The 21686-nt window shown below is 54.1% G+C and overlaps 2 protein-coding genes across 4 annotated transcripts in view; both read right to left on the bottom strand.

The window, feature by feature from the left end:
- LOC110084712 (H(+)/Cl(-) exchange transporter 7) overlaps positions 1-21686 on the bottom strand; it is an 80923-nt gene that overhangs the window by 6809 nt on the left and 52428 nt on the right. For 2 of the 3 annotated variants that reach the window (XM_078381337.1, XM_078381336.1), the window contains exons 2-14: positions 7509-7580; positions 7308-7379; positions 6803-6868; positions 6236-6368; positions 5452-5561; positions 5157-5237; positions 4258-4320; positions 3495-3578; positions 2815-2908; positions 2521-2585; positions 2302-2418; positions 1054-1108; positions 471-531 (exon numbers count right to left, since the gene is read on the bottom strand). In XM_078381337.1, coding sequence (XP_078237463.1) covers positions 471-531; positions 1054-1108; positions 2302-2418; positions 2521-2585; positions 2815-2908; positions 3495-3578; positions 4258-4320; positions 5157-5237; positions 5452-5561; positions 6236-6368; positions 6803-6868; positions 7308-7376 — 998 coding nt within the window. In that variant the 5' untranslated portion in view covers positions 7377-7379; positions 7509-7580. Of the gene's footprint in view, positions 1-470; positions 532-1053; positions 1109-2301; positions 2419-2520; positions 2586-2814; positions 2909-3494; positions 3579-4257; positions 4321-5156; positions 5238-5451; positions 5562-6235; positions 6369-6802; positions 6869-7307; positions 7380-7508; positions 7581-11812; positions 12060-21686 lie in introns of those variants that run through there. The other variant, XM_078381335.1, reaches the window with a different exon arrangement.
- On the bottom strand, positions 14007-20107 carry LOC140702522 (pentraxin-4). The gene is made up of 3 exons (XM_072982533.2): positions 19748-20107; positions 16262-17090; positions 14007-15690 (listed from the first exon to the last, which is right to left on the bottom strand). The coding sequence occupies exons 1-3, from the start codon at positions 19877-19879 to the stop codon at positions 15050-15052; spliced, it is 1602 nt and encodes a 533-aa protein (XP_072838634.2). The 5' UTR covers positions 19880-20107; the 3' UTR covers positions 14007-15049.

Raw genomic sequence — 21686 nt, 5'->3', positions numbered from 1 at the left:
AATAATAGTTTTTCCTGCATCTGTAGAAAAGACATTCCTCGGCTTCCTCCCACACAGCCCAAGGGAAGCGTAATGATTTTCCCAAACTCTCCCTCCTTCCTCCTCATTTCACAAAGAGGGACTTCAAATGCATCTCTCTTCTGCTGTCAAGTTTTCTGTCTTCTTCCCACCGTTCTGTCCCCAAAGCATGGAGCTGCTCTTCCTGGACAGCATGAAAAACCCTTGTTTGGATAGACTGAGCAACATGGGTGTCAAAAGCTCTCCCTTAGGAGGTTTGTTATATGGGGGGGGGAGGCAAAGCCGTGGGCTGCCCCAAGGGGCTCTCTCTCCCCCACCCACCCCCCGAGGCTCAGAGTTAGATCCTCAGCTTCCAGGGGAACCCTGGAGTTTTGCTGCACTTCTTGGCAGGGGCCATGAGGCTGGAGAGCTGGGAGGGGACGAGGCAGCAAGCACGGGGGGGGGGGGCTTACCTGATCCGGAACATGGTCAGCCAGTAGTTCAGGGCATTGAACATCGCTCCGAGGATCCCACCTGTGGCCGGGAGAGTGGGAGGGAGGAAAAGGAAAAGGAAGGAAGGAAAAGAGAAAGAAGAAAGAAGAGATAAAAAGATGGATGGATGGATGGATGGATGGATGGATGGATGGATGGATGGATGGATGGATGGAAGGAAGGAAGGAAGGAAGGAAGGAAGGAAGGAAGGAAGGAAGGAAGGAAGGAAGGAAGGAAGGAAGGAAGGAAGGAAGGAAGGAAGGAAGGAAGGGTGGATAGAAGCTGAAAAAAACTGGCTCCGGAGGCCTGCGTGCCGTTGGGCCACGCTGTGGGAGAAAGCAGCCACTGGGGCCCAAGATGGGGAGGCTGGTGGGAACAAACGGCCCCCCAAACCCCTGAAAAGCCCCCCCCCCGAGAGAAGCCCCAGGGGAGCCAAGCCAGCTCTACACATTGAAAGAGGAGGACAACTCCTCATGGCTTCCCTCCCTCCCTCCCTCCAAGCCCCTGACAAAAAGGCGAAACTGGATCGTGGCCACTGCTGGGAGAAAGGTGGGGACGCCTTACCCACCACGCCCATGAAGATAAAGATCGGGATTTCCTGGAAGGAGTAGCCCATCTTCTGTAAGGAAGCAGAAAGAGGCAACCTCTGAGGGAGGTGATGCCAGCGACATAAACACCCACCCGCCACGGAGACGCCTGCCTGGCCCGCAGAGCTTGGCGAAGATGTTTTTTCAGACTACGACTCCCATCGTTCCTCCATCAGGGAAGCCACTGGGGAATCTGGGTGCTGTAATCCACATAAAAGGAACCGGGCCAAGCTCGACTCTGAGGGGGCACCACAGAGGTGGGCTTCCTCCTGCTTCCTTCCACCTTGGAGCCCCGCAGAGCCATTCAGGCAGAACCTGCTGAAAGCGGGATTAAAGCTGCACCCACCAGAGCACTAGCTTTCCCGACAGAAGTCACAGCCCCCTCCCTCCCCGGCCCAAGACCCATCTGTAACATTTACTCCAAAGTCCACCTTAACTGGCAGAGCTTCCTTCCACCTAGATCTACCCGTGTCACTCGCGCGAGCCAGGAGATAAGGCTGAGGAGCCTAACGCTGAGAGAGGCCCGAAAGGAAAAGTCCAGAATCCGGGCCTTCTCGGCGGTGGCTCCTCGCCTTTGGAACAACTTGCCCCCTGAGATTCGCGCGGCTCCCTCGCTGGGCATTTTTAAGAAACAACTAAAAACATTGATGTATAGGCGGGCCTTCCCAACAGAAAACCCTTGACGATCTTTTTCTTACTCTGTTCTTTATTTTTTAATTTACGTTTCTGCTGTAAAGTTTTAAAATTACATTGTTGTTTTTACTGTAAGTCGCCTAGAGTGGTCTAATATGATCAGATAGGCGGGATAGAAATAAAATAAATAAATAAAATAAATAAATAAATTCTCGTGACAATAAAAACCTTCCTGCGGGTGGGGTAAGTCGGCCTTGCGGGGGGGGGGCTTTAAGCTGTTTTGCTACAAACAGGGGGTGGGGTGGGGTGGGGTGGGGTGAACCCCTAAGCCCGGAAAGGGAAGGGCTGGCAATTAGGTTGTCTGGATTCGCCATCTAAATTTTAAAAAGGGGTTCAAGGAAGGCCGTTCCAGGTGAATGGCAAAGAGGACTTGGGGGGGGGGCTCTGCTTTGAAATGACAAGCCCCAGGCCTCGGAGCCCCCACAAGGCCGCCCCTGGTGGGTGAGGACATCCTGAGAAATGGGGTCCCCTCACAAAGGGTTACGGGGGAGGAGGCAAGGAAAAGCACCAGCGAGAGGGCTGAGCCCCTTACCTCCGAATCAAATCGGCCAAAGTTGATGAGTCCCGGACTGGAGAGGTCCCAGGGGTTGCCTTTGTAAATGCTCAGGATGGAGTTGAGGGTGAAGGTGGAGATCATGGAGGCAAAGAACTGGCGGAAGAGAGAAGCGGCGCGGACGCCGGTCAGGGGCCCGCCTTGCTCACCCCCTCCTCCCCGCCTGCCCCCAAAGGGACGCTGAGGGTTCACACTCACAATCCTCCATGTCAGGAACTGGTTCCAAAAGGAAGCCCCCTCTTCCAGGCTGAAAAGGACACCCCCTGGCAAAGGAGAACGCCCGTCAGCCAAAAGCCAGGAGCGCCTGTCCACAGACGTGGCCAAAGAGGCTGCCCTTACGCTCGGACTCGGGGGCCCTCTCGGCCAGTTACCGCAGGTACGGCCCGGCGGCAGCCCAGAATATTTCTGAGCATCCCCCTGACCCCAAGGAGGCTGAGCCCGAAAACTTTGGAGAGCCACGCGGGGCTCTGCGGTGGAGCTCCGGGACTTTACCGACAGGGGCTCCGAAGGCCGCCGAGACCCCAGCGGCGGCTCCGGCCGAGACAAAATCCCGCTTCTCAGTGTCCCTCCGGAAGTATTCAAAGATCTGGAAGCAAACGGAGCTTTTAGAACCTATCAGGGCGCCAGACAGAAACGGGCAACCTGTTAAGCGCAGGAGATGCTCCGGGTGAGAGATGGGCCTCTGGCTATGAGCCGGGAGAATCTGCCGGACGGCGCGAAAGGCCGGGGGAATCGATCTGCACAAGGCAGGAGATGGAGGCTTGCTCAGCCCAGATCAGCCATGGGCCAAATTCAGTTTCAGAGATGCCCCCGGGGGTGGATTCCAAAGGCAAAAGGCTGGACCAAAAAAAAAGATCCAGCCCCTTTTGACATAAAGCTCTTTCTGCCACCAAAGAAGCCTTGGGAGAGGCATTTGGCATAAAAACTGGGGACCCTCCCCCCCCAAAAACACCCCTCCCACTTCCCCCTTCTGATGGGGACAGTGACACGGCCCTCGGGAGGGCCCCCCCCAAAGGGCCAGATCCACCCCCAGGCTTCCAACAGATCCCAATCTGCAAGGCAGCCGGACAATTTCCCCAGACCCCCCCCCCCCCGCAAAACGGAGCAGCACCGCTGGTCCCTGGAAGAGGAAGAGGAGGAGAGAGGCCGGGTGGCCCCTGCAAGCCACTCACCTTGAAGTCCCTCTTTAGAGACGTGGACCGTCCCTGAGAGATGCCGGCGGCGATCACGGCGCCCGAGTGGATCATGGGCCCTTCCTGGGAGCGAAAGAAGCCCAAGTGAGGAAAAGAGCAGGCAGGAGATATTGGGGGGGGGGGGAGGAGGCAGGGGGATAGCCTGCGTGGAACCTCAGCCTGCCCCCCCTTCCCTATAGGCTGAGAAAGGTTGGACCCAATGGGGAAGACGAAGGGCTCACAGAGGTGCCACCCCACCTCCTCCCCAATGCAAACAAATTATGTCCCCGCCAGGGCTCAGTACTACGACTCCCAGAATCCTTCACCGTCCAGGTTGCCTGCTCGACTCTGGGGCCTACGATGGATAAAAGGAACATTTCTGGCCTTCCTTTCTTTAAACCCCCCCCCATGATACACATCCTCTCTTAATCTCTGGCGAGAGCGGGGGTGGGCGTCCTTGCCTTCACCGGGTTCCCCAAAAGTACAGCCAGACATGTGCCGGGATTTGGACCCGTGCTTAATTCTGAAAGGCTGCTGGGCTGGACAGCCGAATGGCTTCCTCAAATGGCTCTTCCTGACCTCAGCATGGCCTACCTTACAGGGCTCTAATGAGGAAAAAGCAGGAAGGAGGAGAAGTCCAACATGCTACTTGGAGACGACTGGAAGAAAGGCCAGGATAGGAATGTTCTGACTAATACTAAACACTGGAAGAGGGAGCAGCAGCGTTTCCCTCCTGGTTCCTTCTGCATGCTCTCCTCCTTACCTTTCCAACCGCCAGGCCTCCGACCACCGACAGGATCACGCCGCAAACTTTGACCACCAGCGTCTGCAAAGGAAGCAGGGCCACAGTTCTGAGAGGAGCCGGGATCCGTCGGCGCCTTTACTCAGCCGTAGCACCGAGCAGCTGGATACAAGACAGGGACAGAGAGCGCCTGCTTCCATATCCCTCAGGGATCTCGCCAGAATCCCTTCCACACCAACAAATGAAACACAGAGAGAGCGATTCCAAGGGAAGGCTGGCAAAGCCGCGTAACCTCTCTGCCTTCATCAAAAGTGTGCACACGAGGACGACGTGATGACCAAGGAAAAAGTCTTCTTGGGGAGGGACCCCAACGATGCAAGAGGCTTCTTCAGCACCTCACTTCTTTATGTTTTGGGCACCTCGTTAAGATCTATTAAGATACTTTCCCACTTACGTCTGGTTTTAACCACTTGCTCTGCTGTGTTTTATTTGTCCCTAAAGCATCAGGTTGAGAAGGGAGGGAAGGGCGTATGAAACACGGGGGCCAAGGATAGAGCACCGCCAGCGTGAACAGGAGAACTTCCTTCCTTCCTTCCCAGCACCAGCAGGCCACGGCTGCCAGAGGCCGACCTCTGTTTTAACGTCTGGCCCAAATCCGCCTCCGCCATGCAGGCAGGGCAGGGCCAGTTGGCAGAACCTCGGTTTGGAGGGAGGGAGGGAGGCTCCCCTGCCCACCCTTTCAAGATAGGCGAACAGAGTCTGACAGATTTGCCCGTCACGGGAGATCTCATGCAGGAGGTCCCAGCTAAGGAAGATAAGGGCCGGTGATGCTCTGAAAAACTGCAAATCCACCACTGGGTGGAAAATTAAGGACTCTCTCCGAGACCCAACTTTCTTCTCCCCCTTTGCCTCCTGCTCACCTTCAAGCGAACCACGTGGGGGATCTTGACTCCGTTGAGGTAGCACTTGATCTGAGGGATCCCACTGCCGGCCGCCACGGGCTACCGAGAGAGAGAGAGAGAGAGAGAGAGAAGAGAAGAGAAAGAGAGACTTTTTTGCCTGTTGGTTGTTCCCAACAGAGAGATCCCGACTGGCTCTTTCTTAGCCTTCTCTGTCATTCCACCCAGGGCTCAAGGGTTGGTGGGCAGCCTCACCCCCTCCCCACAGCGGAGGAAATGTCGTCCCTCTGAACAGGAATCAGGATGGGGGCCTTACCTCGATAAAAGCTACCATCACGGAACCGACCATCACAAAGCTTGCATTTAGGGTGGCCCAGAGAAGCAGCGAGAAAGACAAGCGTCCCGTCTCAGTGAATCCGTCAATGTCTGGAGGAAGGCAGTTTAAAAAATAATAATAATCCAGCCAGAGATTTTTAGAAGGGGGGGCCGTGCGGGGGGTGGGGTGTCCCTCTTGGGCAGGGGTAGAAGTCTCCCCCTCCCCCGCCGCTTGCTGCAATAGCAGATATCCTCAGCTAAGTCTGCACCCACACAGACTTCAAATAACCAGTGTGGCACAATTCATACATGCAGACAGCTTGGGAAAGTGGCTTTCTTTGAACGAACACACCCAGATTCTTTCAAGCATCCTGGCCGGCAGATGGGCCAGTTGGGGGATTCTGGGAACTGTAGTCCAACTCAACGTTTCCATAATTTGACACGCAAGAGGGGAAATATCAGCACACCTGAAAGAACCTCAAGGTTTGGAAATAAAACTCAGAAAATTTAGGGAAGGGAATGGAACCGGGTATGAAGGAAGTGAGTAACGACCTGCCGGCCAACTTGCACCCACATCAAACCCTTTTGTTACCAACTCCATCCACAACAAACCAAGCTGATCCCACTGGATTCTCAAGCAGTCTCCGTTTAAAACTAAAGATTTGTGTTTGTGGCTCTCGAGTAAGCAAAACATGGAAAGAAAAAATAACACAATGGCGTCGATCAGGACCCCCTTCACACCACCCCTCTGAGCAGGATGGAGCTCGGCTGTGCTCAAAGGATACTGCCCTTCACCAATTCATACTTAAGACCAGCCAAGTATTCCACCACAATATCAATGAAGCAGGCAACAAGGCCGGTCAGGATCCCGATCATGGCACAGATGACCCAGCGCCGAATCTCCACTGTACGGAAAGCCTGTGTTGGAAAAAGCACAAGCGAAGCCTCAGGGGCGGGCGGGCCGGAGGCCTGTGTGTCTGTCCCACAAGGTGGGAACAGACCGACCTTGAAGAAGAATCTCAGGACACATCATCATCATCATCATCATCATCATCGTTCTCTTCTTTTGCTTTTAAACAAAGCAAGTTTCTAGCCCTCATGACTGCCAGACATAGGCTTGAAACTAGTCCTGGAGAAGCAACTCCTGCTCGGCCATAGGGGTGGAAAAGGGGTGGCTCCCAAAATGTGTGACATGGCATTAACGAAACGTATTATAAAGGCCGTGGGAACCCAGAACGATTGTTTGTTTCAAGGGCACCTTTGAACCTTTGCATGCATAGATCCAGAGAGAAGAGATGGCAGCACACTCTCATACCACACAGACACCAGAGCTGGGGGGGGGGGAGACTCACCGTGTGGTTGATGCGTTTCTCTTCCTCCAGGAACAGCTGATTCTCACAGTTGTCATAATCTAAGCTCTGCAGCCGGGAAGAGAAAGGGAAGTCCTTTACTGAAAGAGGCCGCGGGGGGGGGGGGAAGGAGAGCGCTTGGAAAAGTGAACGTTGCCTCACAAGGAGCTGGAGAGACTTTCCAGGGCCAAACTATGCCTGATTCACAACCTGTCATTCTAGCTGATATAATGTTCTGTCTTTCAGAGACGTGATTCCGGCAGGCCTTCAGTGCCTCAGCTATCAAGACTCGTAAAGGGGATTCTCACTTACATCCCGAAGACCAATCACAAGCCAAATCAAGCGGATTTGCAAAATACGGGCTGCAAAAGGTTCTGCTGGAATGCGATGCTTTCAACGGTTAAGGAATCCAACCTTCTAAGGAAGGGCTCTCCATAATGTACAGTTTCCCCCCTAAATCCCCACCCCAACCTCATCCCAGGAAGAGCATGAAGCTGGGTGGGCTTACCTCGTATTTGAGAGAGAGCAGTTTCTCACTGTGGGGGATCTCGTTGGGGAGGGGCCGGGGCTCCTCCATTTCCTGCGAGGAGACACACAGTGGTCATCAGATCGCTCCCATCCTGCTTCTGCTTGGCAGGGGGCTGAAAACCTTCCTTCTGCCTGAAAGCCCACCTCCCTCTTGCCCAACCCCCCCAGATCCCTCCCTTACTGGTTCTTGGTCATCGCTGAGATCCACGTTGCTCAGACGCCCAAAGCGCGAGGAAGAGGAGGATGGCGTGAGCTGCAGGGTGGAGAGGGCAGGCAAGAAATGAGCATGTTAAACACAGAGTTCAGCTGTCTAAGTTTGTGCCTGCGTTTGTGCATGAACACACACCTAGGAGAGGAATACCTCTGGAATAGAACACAAATAGTGCAGGATGAGGCTACCTCGCCCCAAGCCAGGTATCCATACCTTGCTCTGTGTGGGGCTCATAAATGGGCGCCTGGTGTGTGTGCACGCATGTGTTTTTTTAAATCAAGGATGCTCAGGGGGGGTGTGTGCCTTTTTCCAATACTACCAAAATTAATTTATGGTTTTAATCAAAGTTTCCTTCCTCGGCAAAGAAGGCCTCCCCTCTTGAAAAGAGCCTGGAATGGCCAACTTTCCGGACGGTGCCTGGGTCTGTAAAAGAAAAAAAAACACCCTAATCTTGGGGCCACCCTAAAAACTGCGGGCAGAAGGCAGGCCAGGCTCCCCAGCCGACGGCGAGAGAGCAGGGAGCGTTTCCATTGACGTCACCACTTGTACCCCTTTTAGTGCGTTAAAAAAGCCCACCGTGAGCCAGAGTCCAGGGCAAGATGGGCGCCGCTGCCAGGGAGAGCTCCGAGCGGGAAAAGAGAGGCCGAGCCAAAGAGGGCCGGAACCTTCTGGGTGGCACAGAAGGGGTGGTGGAGGGAGAGAAGGGTTTCTCAGGGCACAGAGGAAAGTCTTGGTGGAGAAATGGCTGGGCTGGGCCGAGCTCTTCCTGTGGCTGAGCGAGAGGGCGCCGGGGGACCTCCCGTTGGCCGGCCTCTGCACTCAAAGGCTCACAAGCCATGACAGGAAGAGAGGCGGAAAAGGAGGGCGCCCGGGAAGGAGCCAAGCGCTCCGGGAAAATCCCAGCCTGCTTCTTCGGTTGCAAAACATCCTGAAGGAACTTTGTGGAACTCGGAGAAAGAACACAGACATGTTTCTAAATAAAGCAAACCAAAAGCAAAACTCAAGAAATGTCTTCTTCCTCTTTCTCTGATTGCAATGAAGTGTTCATTTGTGTGCGTTTGTGGCTGTGACTATGCAGGGGATGCAACAGCCCAAGGCCGAAAGGCACAAAGCCACATCCAGGAGAAGATGGGCAGGCGCTTCCCTGCCCTGCCAGGTGACCGAGGCCAGCAAGAAGAGCTGCATCCAGAAGAGGGGCAACGGGGTTCAGCACCCCCTCCTGGCCGGCTCCACTGGCCTCTCCCGCTTATATCCTGGACTTGGCTCCTCTTTCTCGGTTCCTGGTTTCTTCCAAATCTGCACAAGCGGGAAGGAGCAAAAGGAATGGAAGTAAGCACCACGTTTTTGGTCTTAAGAAAAGGCCAACGTGGCACAACTCAAAGCACCCCTTGCTCTGCGGGTCCGGGAGGGGGAAGGCGTACGGTTTGGGGTCAGGGGTGGAACCAAAGCACAGCTATAATTGCACAGGGAGGTGGGAAGGAAAGAGTGCAAAGGCAAGGCATTTGGGTCGAATGAAGTGGTTTTTCAAAAGCAACAGACCAAGCCAAGGACGAAAATACCGTAGGGTTGCTTCCCGGTTACCTAGCCCTCAAAAGCTTTACAGGACATTGAAACGTGTATTAAGTCCACAATGTCCGTGGACAGAAATGTTTCTAGTTCTGTGACATGTCCTTACTAATCCCAAGCCGACCCCCTCCCTCCCCAAAAGCCAGGAAAGGAATTGAATGGCTGACATGACCGGCCATTTTCCAACTGTGGGACAAAACCGAGACAAGAGGTGCCTTTTCAGACCTAAGGATGGGAAAGAATGATTTTTAACGGTAATCTTCTCCAGCTGAAGGTGCAGAGGCGCATAACTGTCACTAGGTCTCCATTTAGCTTCCCTACGAGAGCCACCGCCCTCCCCCCCTTTTGTTGCCCCCTGGCTCCTGTGGGCAACGAAAAGGAACTGGCCCGCAGCCACAACAGCGGAACAAGAGGCCCAGAGGTTTCGGCGATTAGGGGTGTAAGACTAGGAGCACCGAACAGGCCCATAAAGGCACACCGGTGAGACCCCCTCAGACCATTTATGAGGGAGCAGTGGTAGCAGGAGCAGCCACAGAACCTCAGCCTCCAAAAGAGCAAGAATGGGGGGAGGTGTGTTCCTGCTCTGCGGGTTCCTTGCGTGCCTGCAACAATGCTACCCTCGGGGGGCCCAAACCAGCAGCCGTGGAGCAGCCAGGAAAACCTTGAAAAGATCAGACCGGCCCCAAACAGACCCCGAGGCCATCACACAATTTGCTTCCCCAGATCTGCATGGGACAGCCTGTGAATAAAAAATTAACTCGGAAGAGTTAAATCTCGGGACGACTGCTCCGAGAATCCCTCAGTCAGCAGCACTGTGGGACTGGTAGCCCAAAAGGCTACCTTTTCCAACCGGCTTATTGGGCCGAAAGAGGCTGTCCCAAAATCCAGGCAGATTATCCACCTTTCGGCATTCACCGGCTCCCACTGCAGGCTCACCCACATGACGAGGCCCAACACAGCTGAGAGTCAAATGCTCTGCATTTAGAGCTGGATTAGAGACAATAAAAAAAGACTGCTCTGTGTGTGTCAATTGTGTGTGTTTGCAGTATCAACATCAGGAGAGGAGCTGCCGGAGGCGCCTTCTCCAACAGGGCTGGCCAACTCCATAACCAGCCAATGCCAAAAAAAAAAAAAAAGAATTTTCCCCCCAGATTGCTGGGCTGCCTGCTGGTACTTCCTGCCATCTTGTGCATAAATGGACGGCTCTCCTCCACCACACCTGAGCAGGTACATGACCAAACATGTCTGACCACGGAAGAGGCAGTGGCAGAGATGGGCGGGTCATTGTCACCAAGGTTCTCCTCGGAGGGCCCCTGCCAAAACTCCCCCCCCCGCACTCTCAAGCCAGTTCAGGAGAGGACGGGGAGCAGGGGCTTCTCGGTGGTGGAACCCCTTCCTGCTGCTGAGCAGGGGGGTCTTCTGGGAGCCGGGCAAAAGGCTTTTAGAAACATTGGCCAGGCCCTTTTCCTATCAGTTCTCTGATCCACCCTTACACACGGGAGGGTTCCTTCCATGACCGGCCCACCCCTGGGGCTGCTGGGGTTTTTTTTTCACCCATTTATTTCTATTGGAAAGTATTTTGCTTCAAGGAAAAGGAAATCAGCTTTACATGCAGCGCTAGAATTTAACTTTCACAGCAGGAGGAGAGATCAAACACTCAGCAGCCTATTTTGGGGGCATCCATTGGAAAAGAATGTTTTTACAGTGCAGTTTTTCTTGTCAGAGGGCAATTTTGCCCACCCTTGTTTGCAAACTGAAACTGTAACTATGAAAACACGGAATTCTCTTGATTTTCAAAGGAAACAGCAAAGCAGATACATTTGAGAAAGCAAAACCTCATTGGAAAGTTTGTAGCCCCTCCGGCTACTCACCCACCCCGGCAAAAACACACTGCTAGATTAAACAATAGCATTGAACAGCCTCTTAATTCAATAAGAAACAGGAAGGGAATTCTGCAACAGAAATTTCCTGCCTGCCATACACAAGGAAGAATATTTACTATTCAACTTTCAAAGCAGATAAGCCACGTTTCCCTAGGTTTGCTAAAGCTTTAAGCTAAACTGGCTATTTTATAAGAGGGTCCAAAGTTACAGAATGGGGGCCTTTCTTTTTCTCAGCAGGATCCATCCCCTAGGATCTACCGTGACACCTGCTAATGTTTCCTTTTGATGACAAGACTCAGAATCCGGGCTGTGTTGAAGCAGGCCGAGCAGGAGCCGCCACACACACAAATGCTGGAAGGAGCCCAGAGGGGCAGCAAGTGGCTAGTCCTCAGTGAGGAGGGAGGGTCTCCAACCAGGCCTGGCAATCGCCTCTCCCTCTCTGGAAGCCCTGCCTGCTCTCCGGGAACCCACCAACGAGCCAGCGGCCAAGGGGAAAGGCCCCCTGCTCCCCCCCCCGTGCTGCCCGGGACATGCTGAGCCCCACACCTGACCTCTTCCACCCGCCCAGCCGTGGGCCTGAGAAGGGCACCCAGGGCCACGGCTAACCAAGGGAACCTTGGGGGCCCCAAGGGAGCCTCCCCGGGGCTCCAGCGTCCCCCAGAAGGATTCTCCCCTGGTCCTGGTGTCCTGGGAAAGGCCCTTTGCACATGCCCAGGGGCAAGGTCCCCCCTGCACTCCCTTACCCTTACCCCGCCCTGCCTTGCATTCCGTTATTCCCGCCTTTCTCCGCCAGGCGGTAGACTGCTCCTGCCCGCGGAGGCTCACCTGCCGGACGCTGGTAGTGGTGGCGGCGGGTCCCCTGGTGCCGTTGAGCAGCGGCGTGGCCTCGCCTGGGCCGAAGGGCTCCCGCTCCCGGCCGGACCACGACACCTTCTTGGCCACGTTCGCCATCACCCCAGGAGACCAGGAGGTGCCCGGGAGCCCCGCCGGCCAGGCAGCCAGCCAGCGAGCGAGCAGGAGCTGGAGTCGGAGCAGGCTTAGCCAGTGGTCATGTGATGTGCCTGCAGCTGGCTTGGGCACGTGACCCCCCTCCCCGGCTCCCCTTCCCAAAGTATCTTGGGAGTTGTAGTCCCCGCCTGGCTCCTGGGGGGTTCTTTTCTCCTCCTTCCTCCCTCCCTCCCTCTCTTCCTTCTTGCTTGTCCCTCCCCTTCTCTCCAAGGCAGAACCAGTTTCTTATATATATATATATAGCCGGTTTTCTTCTACAAATTTGCCTTTATCTTCCATTCCTTTGTTTTCTGTTGAGTTGTTGCATCTTCTTCCTGATGCGCTTGGGGAAATGATTTAGAAAGAAAGCAGCTTTGCCAGCCCGTTTATTTGGAGGGGGGCCGCCCAAGCTCCTGCCTTCCCTTCCTGCACAAAATCTTGCTTTTCCTCCCTGGGGGGGGGTCTCTTTTTCCTCCTGGCAGCCCCCAGCAGGCTCACTCCCTCTTCCTCCCTCCTCTCAAAAAGAACCACAGTCCCTGTTTAGTAGGTCCAGCTGGAAGAAATCCTGTTGCACAACTAGAGTAGGCCCATTTGAATCAATGAAACTTGCAGAGGAGTTACATCAGCAAATCCTCTAGGATTGAAAAAGAGGCTTCCAGCCTTTGCGTTTCATGGCTCAATGCAGGACTAGAACCCGGGTCTTCCTGAGTCCAAAACTCACCAGGGGCACCCCCCCCCGTCTCTCTTAAAACACTCAGCAGGCTATTTGGGGGCAGGTACTTTTGCAGGGATCAGGGCCTAAACAGCACAACTTAGAAAAGGCTCTCCTTGCAACCCCAAAGGATTCTGGGAACTGTAGTCCCCACAGGTAACTTTCCCATACTGGGTACCTGTTTTGCACACACACACACACACACACACAGAGGTGTTTCAGGGCTCCATCCTCCTTCCAGTTCAGAAAAAAGGTGAGGGGCAGGCGATGGGGAGAACCCGAGCCCCCTAAAAGCTACCACCAGAGGGAAGGTGCGTCCCTGGACCCACGGTGGGCAAATGGCTTTTCTGTCTGCTCTTTCCACAACCACCCTGCAAGGCAGACCGGGACAGCTGCTGCTTTTTTTAAAAGCCTTTCTTCAGTCCACAGGGTCCTCTTTCCCACTTCCCTTCCCTCTTTCTCTCCCTCTCCTCCTAAGATTTGGGGAATCTCCCTGCCCTCCCAACCTGCAAAAGGGAAGCAAAGCAATTCGACCGACCCGTGAGGCAGGGTGATGATTCAGGGCCACCATCCTTCTGGCTCACGGCCCTGTCACTGGACTTTCCATCCTGGCCAGTTTTCCACCCCAACCCACCCCCAGCCGGCCCCAAGCCTTGTCGCGGGCATTTAAAGGGGCTGCCCTCTTCACACCCGGGCCTGCGGGCCTCAGCCCCACGGGATCCCCTAGACCAGGAGCCAGACCAGCCAAGGACTGCTGAGAAGGGCCTCCTCCTCCTCCTCCTCCTCCTCGGCTGGAGAGCCTGCCCTGCCCCTTTTCTGCCCTTGTCTCAGCCCTTCTTTCCTTTCCTTCTCCACCGTCTGGGGTGTTTAGTTTCGGCAAAGGGAAGGCAAGGGAGAAATAGGGCTGACGAGAGAATAAAAAGGGCAGAAAAGGGCTTAGGTGCCAACCGGGGCCAGCCGCTAACTCCTCCCCACCCTGCACAATCCTGGGCATGTTCACACATAAGTCAGTCTCCCATATAAACATGCCCAGGATTGGAACCATGTGCACCTTTATTTGCACTAATAAATGCTATCAACCAGTGTGCATTTTGGAATTTGCACATGGCAACGTCTGCTTTCTTTTTTCTTGTTTAGAATTGCCACAAAGATCTTCTGAAACTATCCTGCTTGCCAGTTTTTTAATGGAAGGCAAAGGGAAGCATTTGCCTTCAGTAGCAGTGCTGAATTTTACTCTGGCGTAGGAGAAAATGTTGAAAACAGACATTCCAGGATGGAGGGATGGAGACAGAGAGAGAGATTCAAATCAAAACAAAGAAATGCTCTCCAAATAAGTTTTATACCCTATATATGCAAAATTCACTTGAAACAGGAGACAGTAGAATCAGATCTGGCTTGAACAATGTAAGAAAGGACGGCAAATTGTTACAAGCTAAAGAACAAAACCAAGGAGATTACAGGAGGAATTGCTATATTTCCTCCAGGATTTCCCACAAAGGACCTATAATTAAACAATGAAGAAGGAATATTTTTAGAAAGGATAACCATGTCATGAACCATCCTGAAGATGCGCCCGATGCCCTTGATTGCTCGCCATCCTCCGGTCACAGGGGGAAGGGGCTGGAGACACCAAAAAGCAGTAACATGTGGGGGTGGGGGAGACGGGGAGGGGGATGGCGCAGGCCTTTCTGATTCTTCCTCTCAGCATTTGTAAAAGCAAGAAAGCCGCCGAGGGAGAGGGGCCCTCAGCCCACGCTGGGTCCCTCCTGGCCGTTTATGGAAAAGGGGTTCGGCTGCAAATCAAACTGGAAAAGACCCCTCAACCTTCCACTGCACCGTATCGTGTGAATGGGGCTGCCCTTTGGTCAAAACCAGAATGAGAGCAAAGTGACCAGGACGCTAAGGGGGGAGGAGAGGGTTCCTCTTCAAAAAGGGGCCTGGAAGGCTAGCGCCAAAAAGGGGAACAAGGGGAGAGGAGACGGCCGCTGAAACCCAGGTCATACGAGAGAGAGCGCCCATGAGCGCGGGGCATGGCGGCTTTGGCAGCAGGCAGTCCACGCCGCGTGTTCTTCAAGGGGGCCCTTAGGTGGTCGTTTGCTCTGGTCGTTTTCTAGCTGGGTTCTGCAACAAGGCACAGGGTGGATCCTCTTCTGGCGGCGTGTTGCAGATGTTGTTACTTCGGCTCCTGGATTTGCACCTGGGAGAAGCATTTACGGAAATCAGCTCAGCTTGCCACTTTTGGGATGGCCACGGCATCCTTCACCAGGTTTGCGGCCACCAGGGAGAACCGCCACAAGAGATGATAAGCCCCGCATGCTTGGGTCACGTGCCGCCTGGTGAGGACCTGTCGCGGGGGAGAAGACTCACAGGCAGTGTTCCAGGCAGGCGCAGCTCACTCTCCGCACGGCCCCGTGGAGGGCAGAGACGTTCGCCAGGGTCAGGATAGCACCACGAGGAAGGCCATTCCCGGTGGCGACGCCGGAGACCTCCCCCGGAGAAAGGGCACGATCCCACATAGCAAAACCAGCCAGAAAACCCACAAACGATTCAGAGGGTTCGAATCCACCTCCCGGCACGTCTTGTTCCTGCCCCAGAACGAGAGATCCGCTGGGGGGAATCTCGTAGCCTTTCCGGAACTTGGACCCCATGGAGGCCAGCCTTCGGTCCACGTAGAACCAGTAACGCCCCTGGATGGAGGACCAGATGACACAGAGGTGGTGCCACTCGCCGTCCAGGATCCGTCCCACCGGCAGCTCTCGGAAAGCTGGGTCGCCAATGACAAAGTGGATGCTGTTCCGGGGGGCAGCATCCCGGCCGTGCAGCACCAGCTTGTTGTCGTTCTCTTCCGTGGCGTAAGACAGGATAGTGCCCAGATAGTTGGCATGGGTGCTCACCCACGTGCAGAGGCTCAGCTCCAGCAGTTCCGTGCTAAAACCAGGCTTCAGGGTCGCAAAGTTCTCAGAGGACATGTTGGGGAAGACCAGCATAGACTCTACATTGCAGACTGGGGGTGGGGGCAGGGGAGGAGAGAGAGAGAGAGAGAGAGAGAGAGAGAGAGAGAGAGAGAGAGAAGTCAAGCTTTACAATGCATTAAAGACAACATGGCCACAGAACTTCCCTAAGTGCCAAAAGACCGGTGGGTCACAGAAGGGGCTTTCACTCGGGTCTTCAACTTGCATTTGAATGAGCTTTGTTTTGTGATTGGTCGGTGCAAGGTAAACAGGGACACCCTTTGCTAGTCTGATTGCCCGGCCTCACATTTCCACAGAAATGACATTTCCTGGGGAGAAAACAGGCCACTGGCAGGCAAAATGCAAGTCTCCCAGAGTTTTGCTTGAGCCTGAGACAGAGAAAGCGGAGGGACCCTCCTCTAATTTTGGCTGCTAAGCAGAGCCTGGCCTGGTTGGCCCTTGGATGGGAAACCCCCCCAGGGATGACGGGGGATTTCCAGAGGAGACGGGGAAAGAATCCTGTCTTGAACTCTGGAGGGCCGTGGCTGGCACTCCGAGGCTGACCACCCTGGGCTAGAAGGCAGGCTCAGTGATAAGGCAGCATGGGGTGCCCCCGATACATACTTTTCCCTGGTTCGCGCGGTCCTGGCACCCCTTCTCGCTCTTCTGAGGCCGTATCCTCCGCAGCTGGACGTGGTTGTCCGAGAGCCTGTGCTCCTGGCCGAGAGGAGGGCGCCTCTGGGCCGAGCCTGCCTTCGAAGGGAACCTTCTGGCCCTGGAAGGAGCCGCTCAGCGTAGCTCTGCTCTGGGACAGGGCAGCGAGACGGAGGCTCTCCTCTTGCAGCTTCTTCCTCTGCCGATGCTTGGCCTGCAGCTTCTTCAGGGTCGGCCTCGGTCCTCCGGCGGCCTCCGGCTCTGGCTCCACTCGGGCAGGCTGGCTCAGGAGGTGGGCTGGGGCCAGGGGGCTGCCGGGCAAAAGAAGCACCTTGTTGTCCTCGGGCCTCTTTAGCCGCTGCTCTAGTTCGTCCAGCTTGCTCCCCTGGTTCTTCAGGGCATCCTGGAGACCCTCCACCACTTTCTGGAGGCTTCCTACGCTGGCTTGGATGGCCCGGCCCTCCCGTTTCTGGCTCGCCACTTCTTGGGTTAAGTTGGAGAGGAGCGTCGTGTCACGTTCCTTCTCGGTTCCGCTCTCCTTCTCGCTTTCCCTCCAAGATTCTTCCACGGCTGCGATCCTGTGCTCTTGCTGCCGGCTTTTCCTCTGCAGCTTCTTTGTCCAGACCTTCAGCTGGCGCAGCTCTTCACGGACGGCCGCCTGGGTCTCGTTGGCCGCCGTCTCCAAGCTCTCGTGCTTGCTTAGAAGGTGGCTGAACTTGGCGTCGATGTTGTAGGAGACGTTGTAGTTCCCCGCAATCTCCTGAAGGCGAAGGAGGGTCACCTCCTGAAAGCGGCGGAACTGGAAGAGAGAGACGGAAGGAACAGGGAGTGGGATTTTGTGCCTGGGCCAGAGAGATGGGGAAGGGGTTTCAGGCTCACGATGGGAAAGACCCCGAACCCACCCAAGGCAGGATCTATCACCAAAGAGATTTGAACAGTCGAGAAGAGCTGAGCCGTAGAGAGGATGCCCGCTAACTTTATGGCTTTGGCTGCATTTGACGTCGCTGGTCACATGGTTTTGACTGCTGTGCAACTAGATTTAAGCTCTGCATTTTCCAATATTGAGACCGTCCTGCAGAACTTCAAAACTTACCTGCTCATGACATTTTAGTTGCTCAGCAACTAATGGTATAATGAACCTTTGTTTTTAGAATAGCACACACACACAATAGCACACACACACACACACACAATATCACACACACACACACACACACACACGCCAAATAACCATTCAAACCACCCTTGTTCTGTTCAGATTCCTTCTGGAGAAGGTGCACTTGCTTCTTCCACCAACTAGCCACTAGTGAACAGCAGCAGCCTGCGTGCATGGGTGTAAATGGCCGCACGTCTCTGGAGAGGGCTGCTAGATTATATATTTCCACCAGCCTTTTTGGAGCTGATGAGTAAAGCCCACTATATTTAGGAAGTGGCATTGCTATAATAAGGCATGCTGTTATTTATAAGGTTAACTGGAAATCATTCCCCAGCACATTTGTGACTTACTAATGTGCCGCTGATTTTGTGAGTTACTCTGCTCCTCTCTGTTTTGGTCACTACTTCTCGTCTTCTGAAGAGCACTGGTGGTTGTCGCTGTTGTCTGGGTGGTGATTTCAAGGCAACAAAAACAACAAAGAGTCTGATAGCAACTTAGAAGACTAATGAGCCATGTCTTCATCTTTAAGATGCAACAAAACTTTTTGCTGTTTCTCTTAAGGCGACATAGCTATTTAAATTAATTTTCCAAAGGCCAAGGACCCAGGTGATGACGGTCCTAACTTCAGTGAACTTGAAAAACATAGAGAGAGAGAGAGAGAGAGAGAGTACACTTGATGGTAGTCCATACAAGTTCACTCTGAAACGAATTGGTTAGTCTTAAAACTTCCAGGCCACTTTTGTTTCATTGTAGCCACAACAGAGAGCCATGGCTACTTCTTTGAAAATATCTGTTACATATTTCCTGTCGCACAAAATAATTGCTTTTTTGGGGGGCTATGCCTCCCAGAGTCTGGGGAAGACCAGCTGGGGGACATTCTGGGAACTGTGCCCCCAAAAAGCTAACTTTTCCAGGAGATGGCCTTTGCCCAGCGGTAGAGTTTGGTCCTGGCAGGCAGGGCCCAGGCAGGTTGAATGTCACAACACCACCGTCGGCCTCCTTCTCCTGCTCGTAAGACAATCCAGCCAGTCCCAAAGTGGCGTCTGGACAGCCGGACAGCCAGCTGAAGGTCCTGCTGTGCTCGAGGGACAGATACTGTTGAGCATCAGATAGGATGATGGCCACTACGTACATTGGTCGTGGTTGGCCCACCTGAGTGGAAAACTCGACACGCAGCACAGCGGGCAAGTCCGGGCAGTGCCTCCTTGTTCAGGAGCTGCAGGTGGGGGGGAACTCTTTCACAGGCAGGTCCAGCTGAAGAGAGCCGCTCTTCCTGCGAAGGGACTCTCCTTGGATTCCCCCTTCCCTGCTAGGCGCAGTGGCCAGGTAGGGGCTCAAGGCGCTGGACGTCCCCTGCCCCAATGGGCTGCTCCCAGACCCTCTCCGTGGCCTCTGGAGAAAAATCAGCTCCTGCAGCCGCTCAAAGGCACAGCCAGACCAAACATCTTGTTCTCAAAGGTGCTGCAAGACTCTTGACACCAGGCTGTAACACTCAGTCCTCTGTGGCCACACCAGGAAGGCTGTGTAAGGAGGCCGTTTCTAAAGCAGAGAATCAGGACATAAACTCAGATGTGGGGAATATTATCTAATCACTGAGCTGCACAGGAACATTTTCTATGTTTAGTTACTTTTGCTTTGTTTTGGTGATCCGTTTCTTATTTGGCAAACATCTTTCTTTGCTACCTGGACTGCTTGGGAATGCAAACCGAAGGGTGTCAAATAAAGTTATAAAACGGCAACAATCGTGTAGGAATTGGAAAACAGAAAAGTCCTAAGTATCAATCCTAAGAGTCGAGGAAGGCCACCGCAGAAGTTTGACCAGTAGACAGAAGCCCTTGGTGAATTTAAGCACAGAAAAAGGGCCACCCAAAAGGCCAGTAACGTCTCAGACAGATCACTCTGCTTAACAGAGAGACGACATCAACATCGACACAAATAGGAAGGTCCAACATTATATATTGTATTAAACACAAATGGGAAAGGTTACTTTTCTGCATTTGATTGTGAAAGTCTGGGCTTGCTGGCTTGTGTCTGTCCTATACAAACTGCAAGGGAAAAGCCCTTTTATTTTGAAATAAATAAATAAACAGAAACACAGACACAGACACACACAGAATGTTGAATGCCTGATTTGAATGTTAGCTTTGGAACATTTTCCAAAAGGGTTTAACCCTCTGCTTCGGCTCCAGCTAGATTGTCATTTGTTAACAACTCCTCATCTGCAATCCGGGGTGGTCGCCCCAGCCGGATCACCCAGGAGGGCCACCCTCAAGGGAGGAAGGACGGATACCCTGCCTCACCTGCTCTTCCAGTCGCCTGAACCTCTCAAAGAAGGGCTTCCGTGGGTCCCCAGTCCCCGCCTGTTGGAGCACGATGCCCTGGAGGCAGGCAAGAAGCAGGAAGAGGCTCAGCAGGCGCTGGGCTCCCCCCATCCTGGCAGCCTCACAGGGTCTTTCTGGTGGAGGACCCTGACTCTGGGCGATCGAGAGGTTCGCCTTCTGAGGCTCGGAGGGTTTTGGCTGCTACGACGCCTGCCTGCCCCGTCCTAAACGCTCCAAGATCCTCCCTCCGAGCTAAAAAGAGACCCTTGTTTGTTCTCAGAATAGATGAGATCCCCAGACTTCTCTCTGGCATTCCCAAGAAGCCAAGTTTAGTTTTGAAGCCGTCGCCAGCCACAATCCTGGGGGAAGGAGAAGGCGGGGAGCACCCGGCTGCTCTTCTTGGGGGCTCTTGGCGGGACGCTGCAATAAGCAGAGGCAAAAAGAGGAACTTGGAAGCTGGTGTGAGAGTAAATAGACTTGCTTTCCCTCTTAAACCAGTTCTGCTCCTAATGGCAGCACAGCTGCTTGTCTCGTGGGGCCCTCCCTGGCCAAAGCGGCTGACTAACAGGGAGGAGTGACCGATGAGGACCAAGGAGACTTAACACCCACTCGCTCCCACCCGAATCAACCTCCTGGGCTGGCTGGGAAGCAGGGGCGACCCTGAGGGCTCCCCCTCTCCATGGGGGAGCAGCAATGGCATTCAGTCTAGGGAGGCTCCTTCACTTGAGGCCCTTGGCCTCCACAAGTTTGCATATTTTACCTAGCAATGCAACAGGATTTCACCCATCGTAGCTGTCACCAATCCACGATTATCTGGCTTATCATCCGCATGATGATAGTTGCCTTATTAATTGTTCCCATAGAGCCTGGTGCTTTAAAAATGCTTCCCATTATGTGACTCAGCCTGTAAATGCTCTCCCACTCTGTCCCCAAGGGTGGTCTCTCTCTCTCTCTCTCTCTCTCTCTCTCTCTCTCTCTCTCTCTGTGTGTGTGTGTGTGTGTGTGTGTGTGTTTTCGCAGGAGGGGACAGACAGGTCTGTTCACCAGCATCTCTCTCTTCAGCCAGGGTCTGTCAGTTTGGCCCGCCAAGGTCAGCCATCCGTTTGGATAAACTCCTTGCAGTGAACTGGTCCCTGCCTGGATTCGTGGGGCCATCGTGGTGAGGCTCGATACCGGGTGCCAAAGGAGGCCCGGACAACTGGGCAGGTCGTCCGGAGCAGGGAGGGGGCCAGGCGACACCTGCCTGCTTTGGCTTCTTTTTTAGAAGGAGGAGAGCAGCCAAACTCCGGCGGAAACTGCCCCGAAGCCCTGCTTTAGGAGGATGTGCTCCCAGCCCATCCTTTTATTTGACTATTATGTGGTTTTGACGTTCCCACCTCCTCCTCCCCCCCCCCCCGGAGGGGCTCCCATCTGCTGCTGCTGCTGCTGCTGTCCTGGCCCAAGGAGCGTGCCGTGGCACAGGGGTGCGCCCTTTCGCAGGAGTGGCTGCAGGGCCAGGGGCTCCTTTTCCCTGCCCCAGAAAAATGGGTCTTTTGGGGACCATGCACAAGAGGCGACGTCTTGTGTTGCTGTTAGGATTTGAGTCACAAGTTGTTCGCTCGACCAGCCAGCAGCTGAGGTGGACGTGCTGGTGACCTTGTCGTGTTTGGACGAGGACCTGTGTCCGGTGGCCATCTGAACATCATACAGTGCAGAAAAAGGCCTCTGCTCTCATCCCGCTGTGTTGTTTTGCCATGAAGGGATGCGCCCTTCTCCATCCATCACCATAACAATGGCACACGCACTCTTTTGCTCAGTTGTCTGGATGTGAGCCAAGCCACCCTGTCTGGTCCTAAATGGCTTGTGTTTCCAAGGAGGTGCTTCTTACTGGATTTTGGAGGAAGAGGTAGACTGCCTTTGTGGCTGGAGGCTCTATTTC

This window comes from Pogona vitticeps, chromosome 13, assembly GCF_051106095.1.
Source record: "Pogona vitticeps strain Pit_001003342236 chromosome 13, PviZW2.1, whole genome shotgun sequence".
NCBI classification, from domain to species: Eukaryota; Metazoa; Chordata; class Lepidosauria; order Squamata; family Agamidae; genus Pogona; species Pogona vitticeps.
The sequence above is the reverse complement of the archived record's forward strand: the minus strand, read 5'-3'. Positions and strand labels throughout refer to the sequence as shown.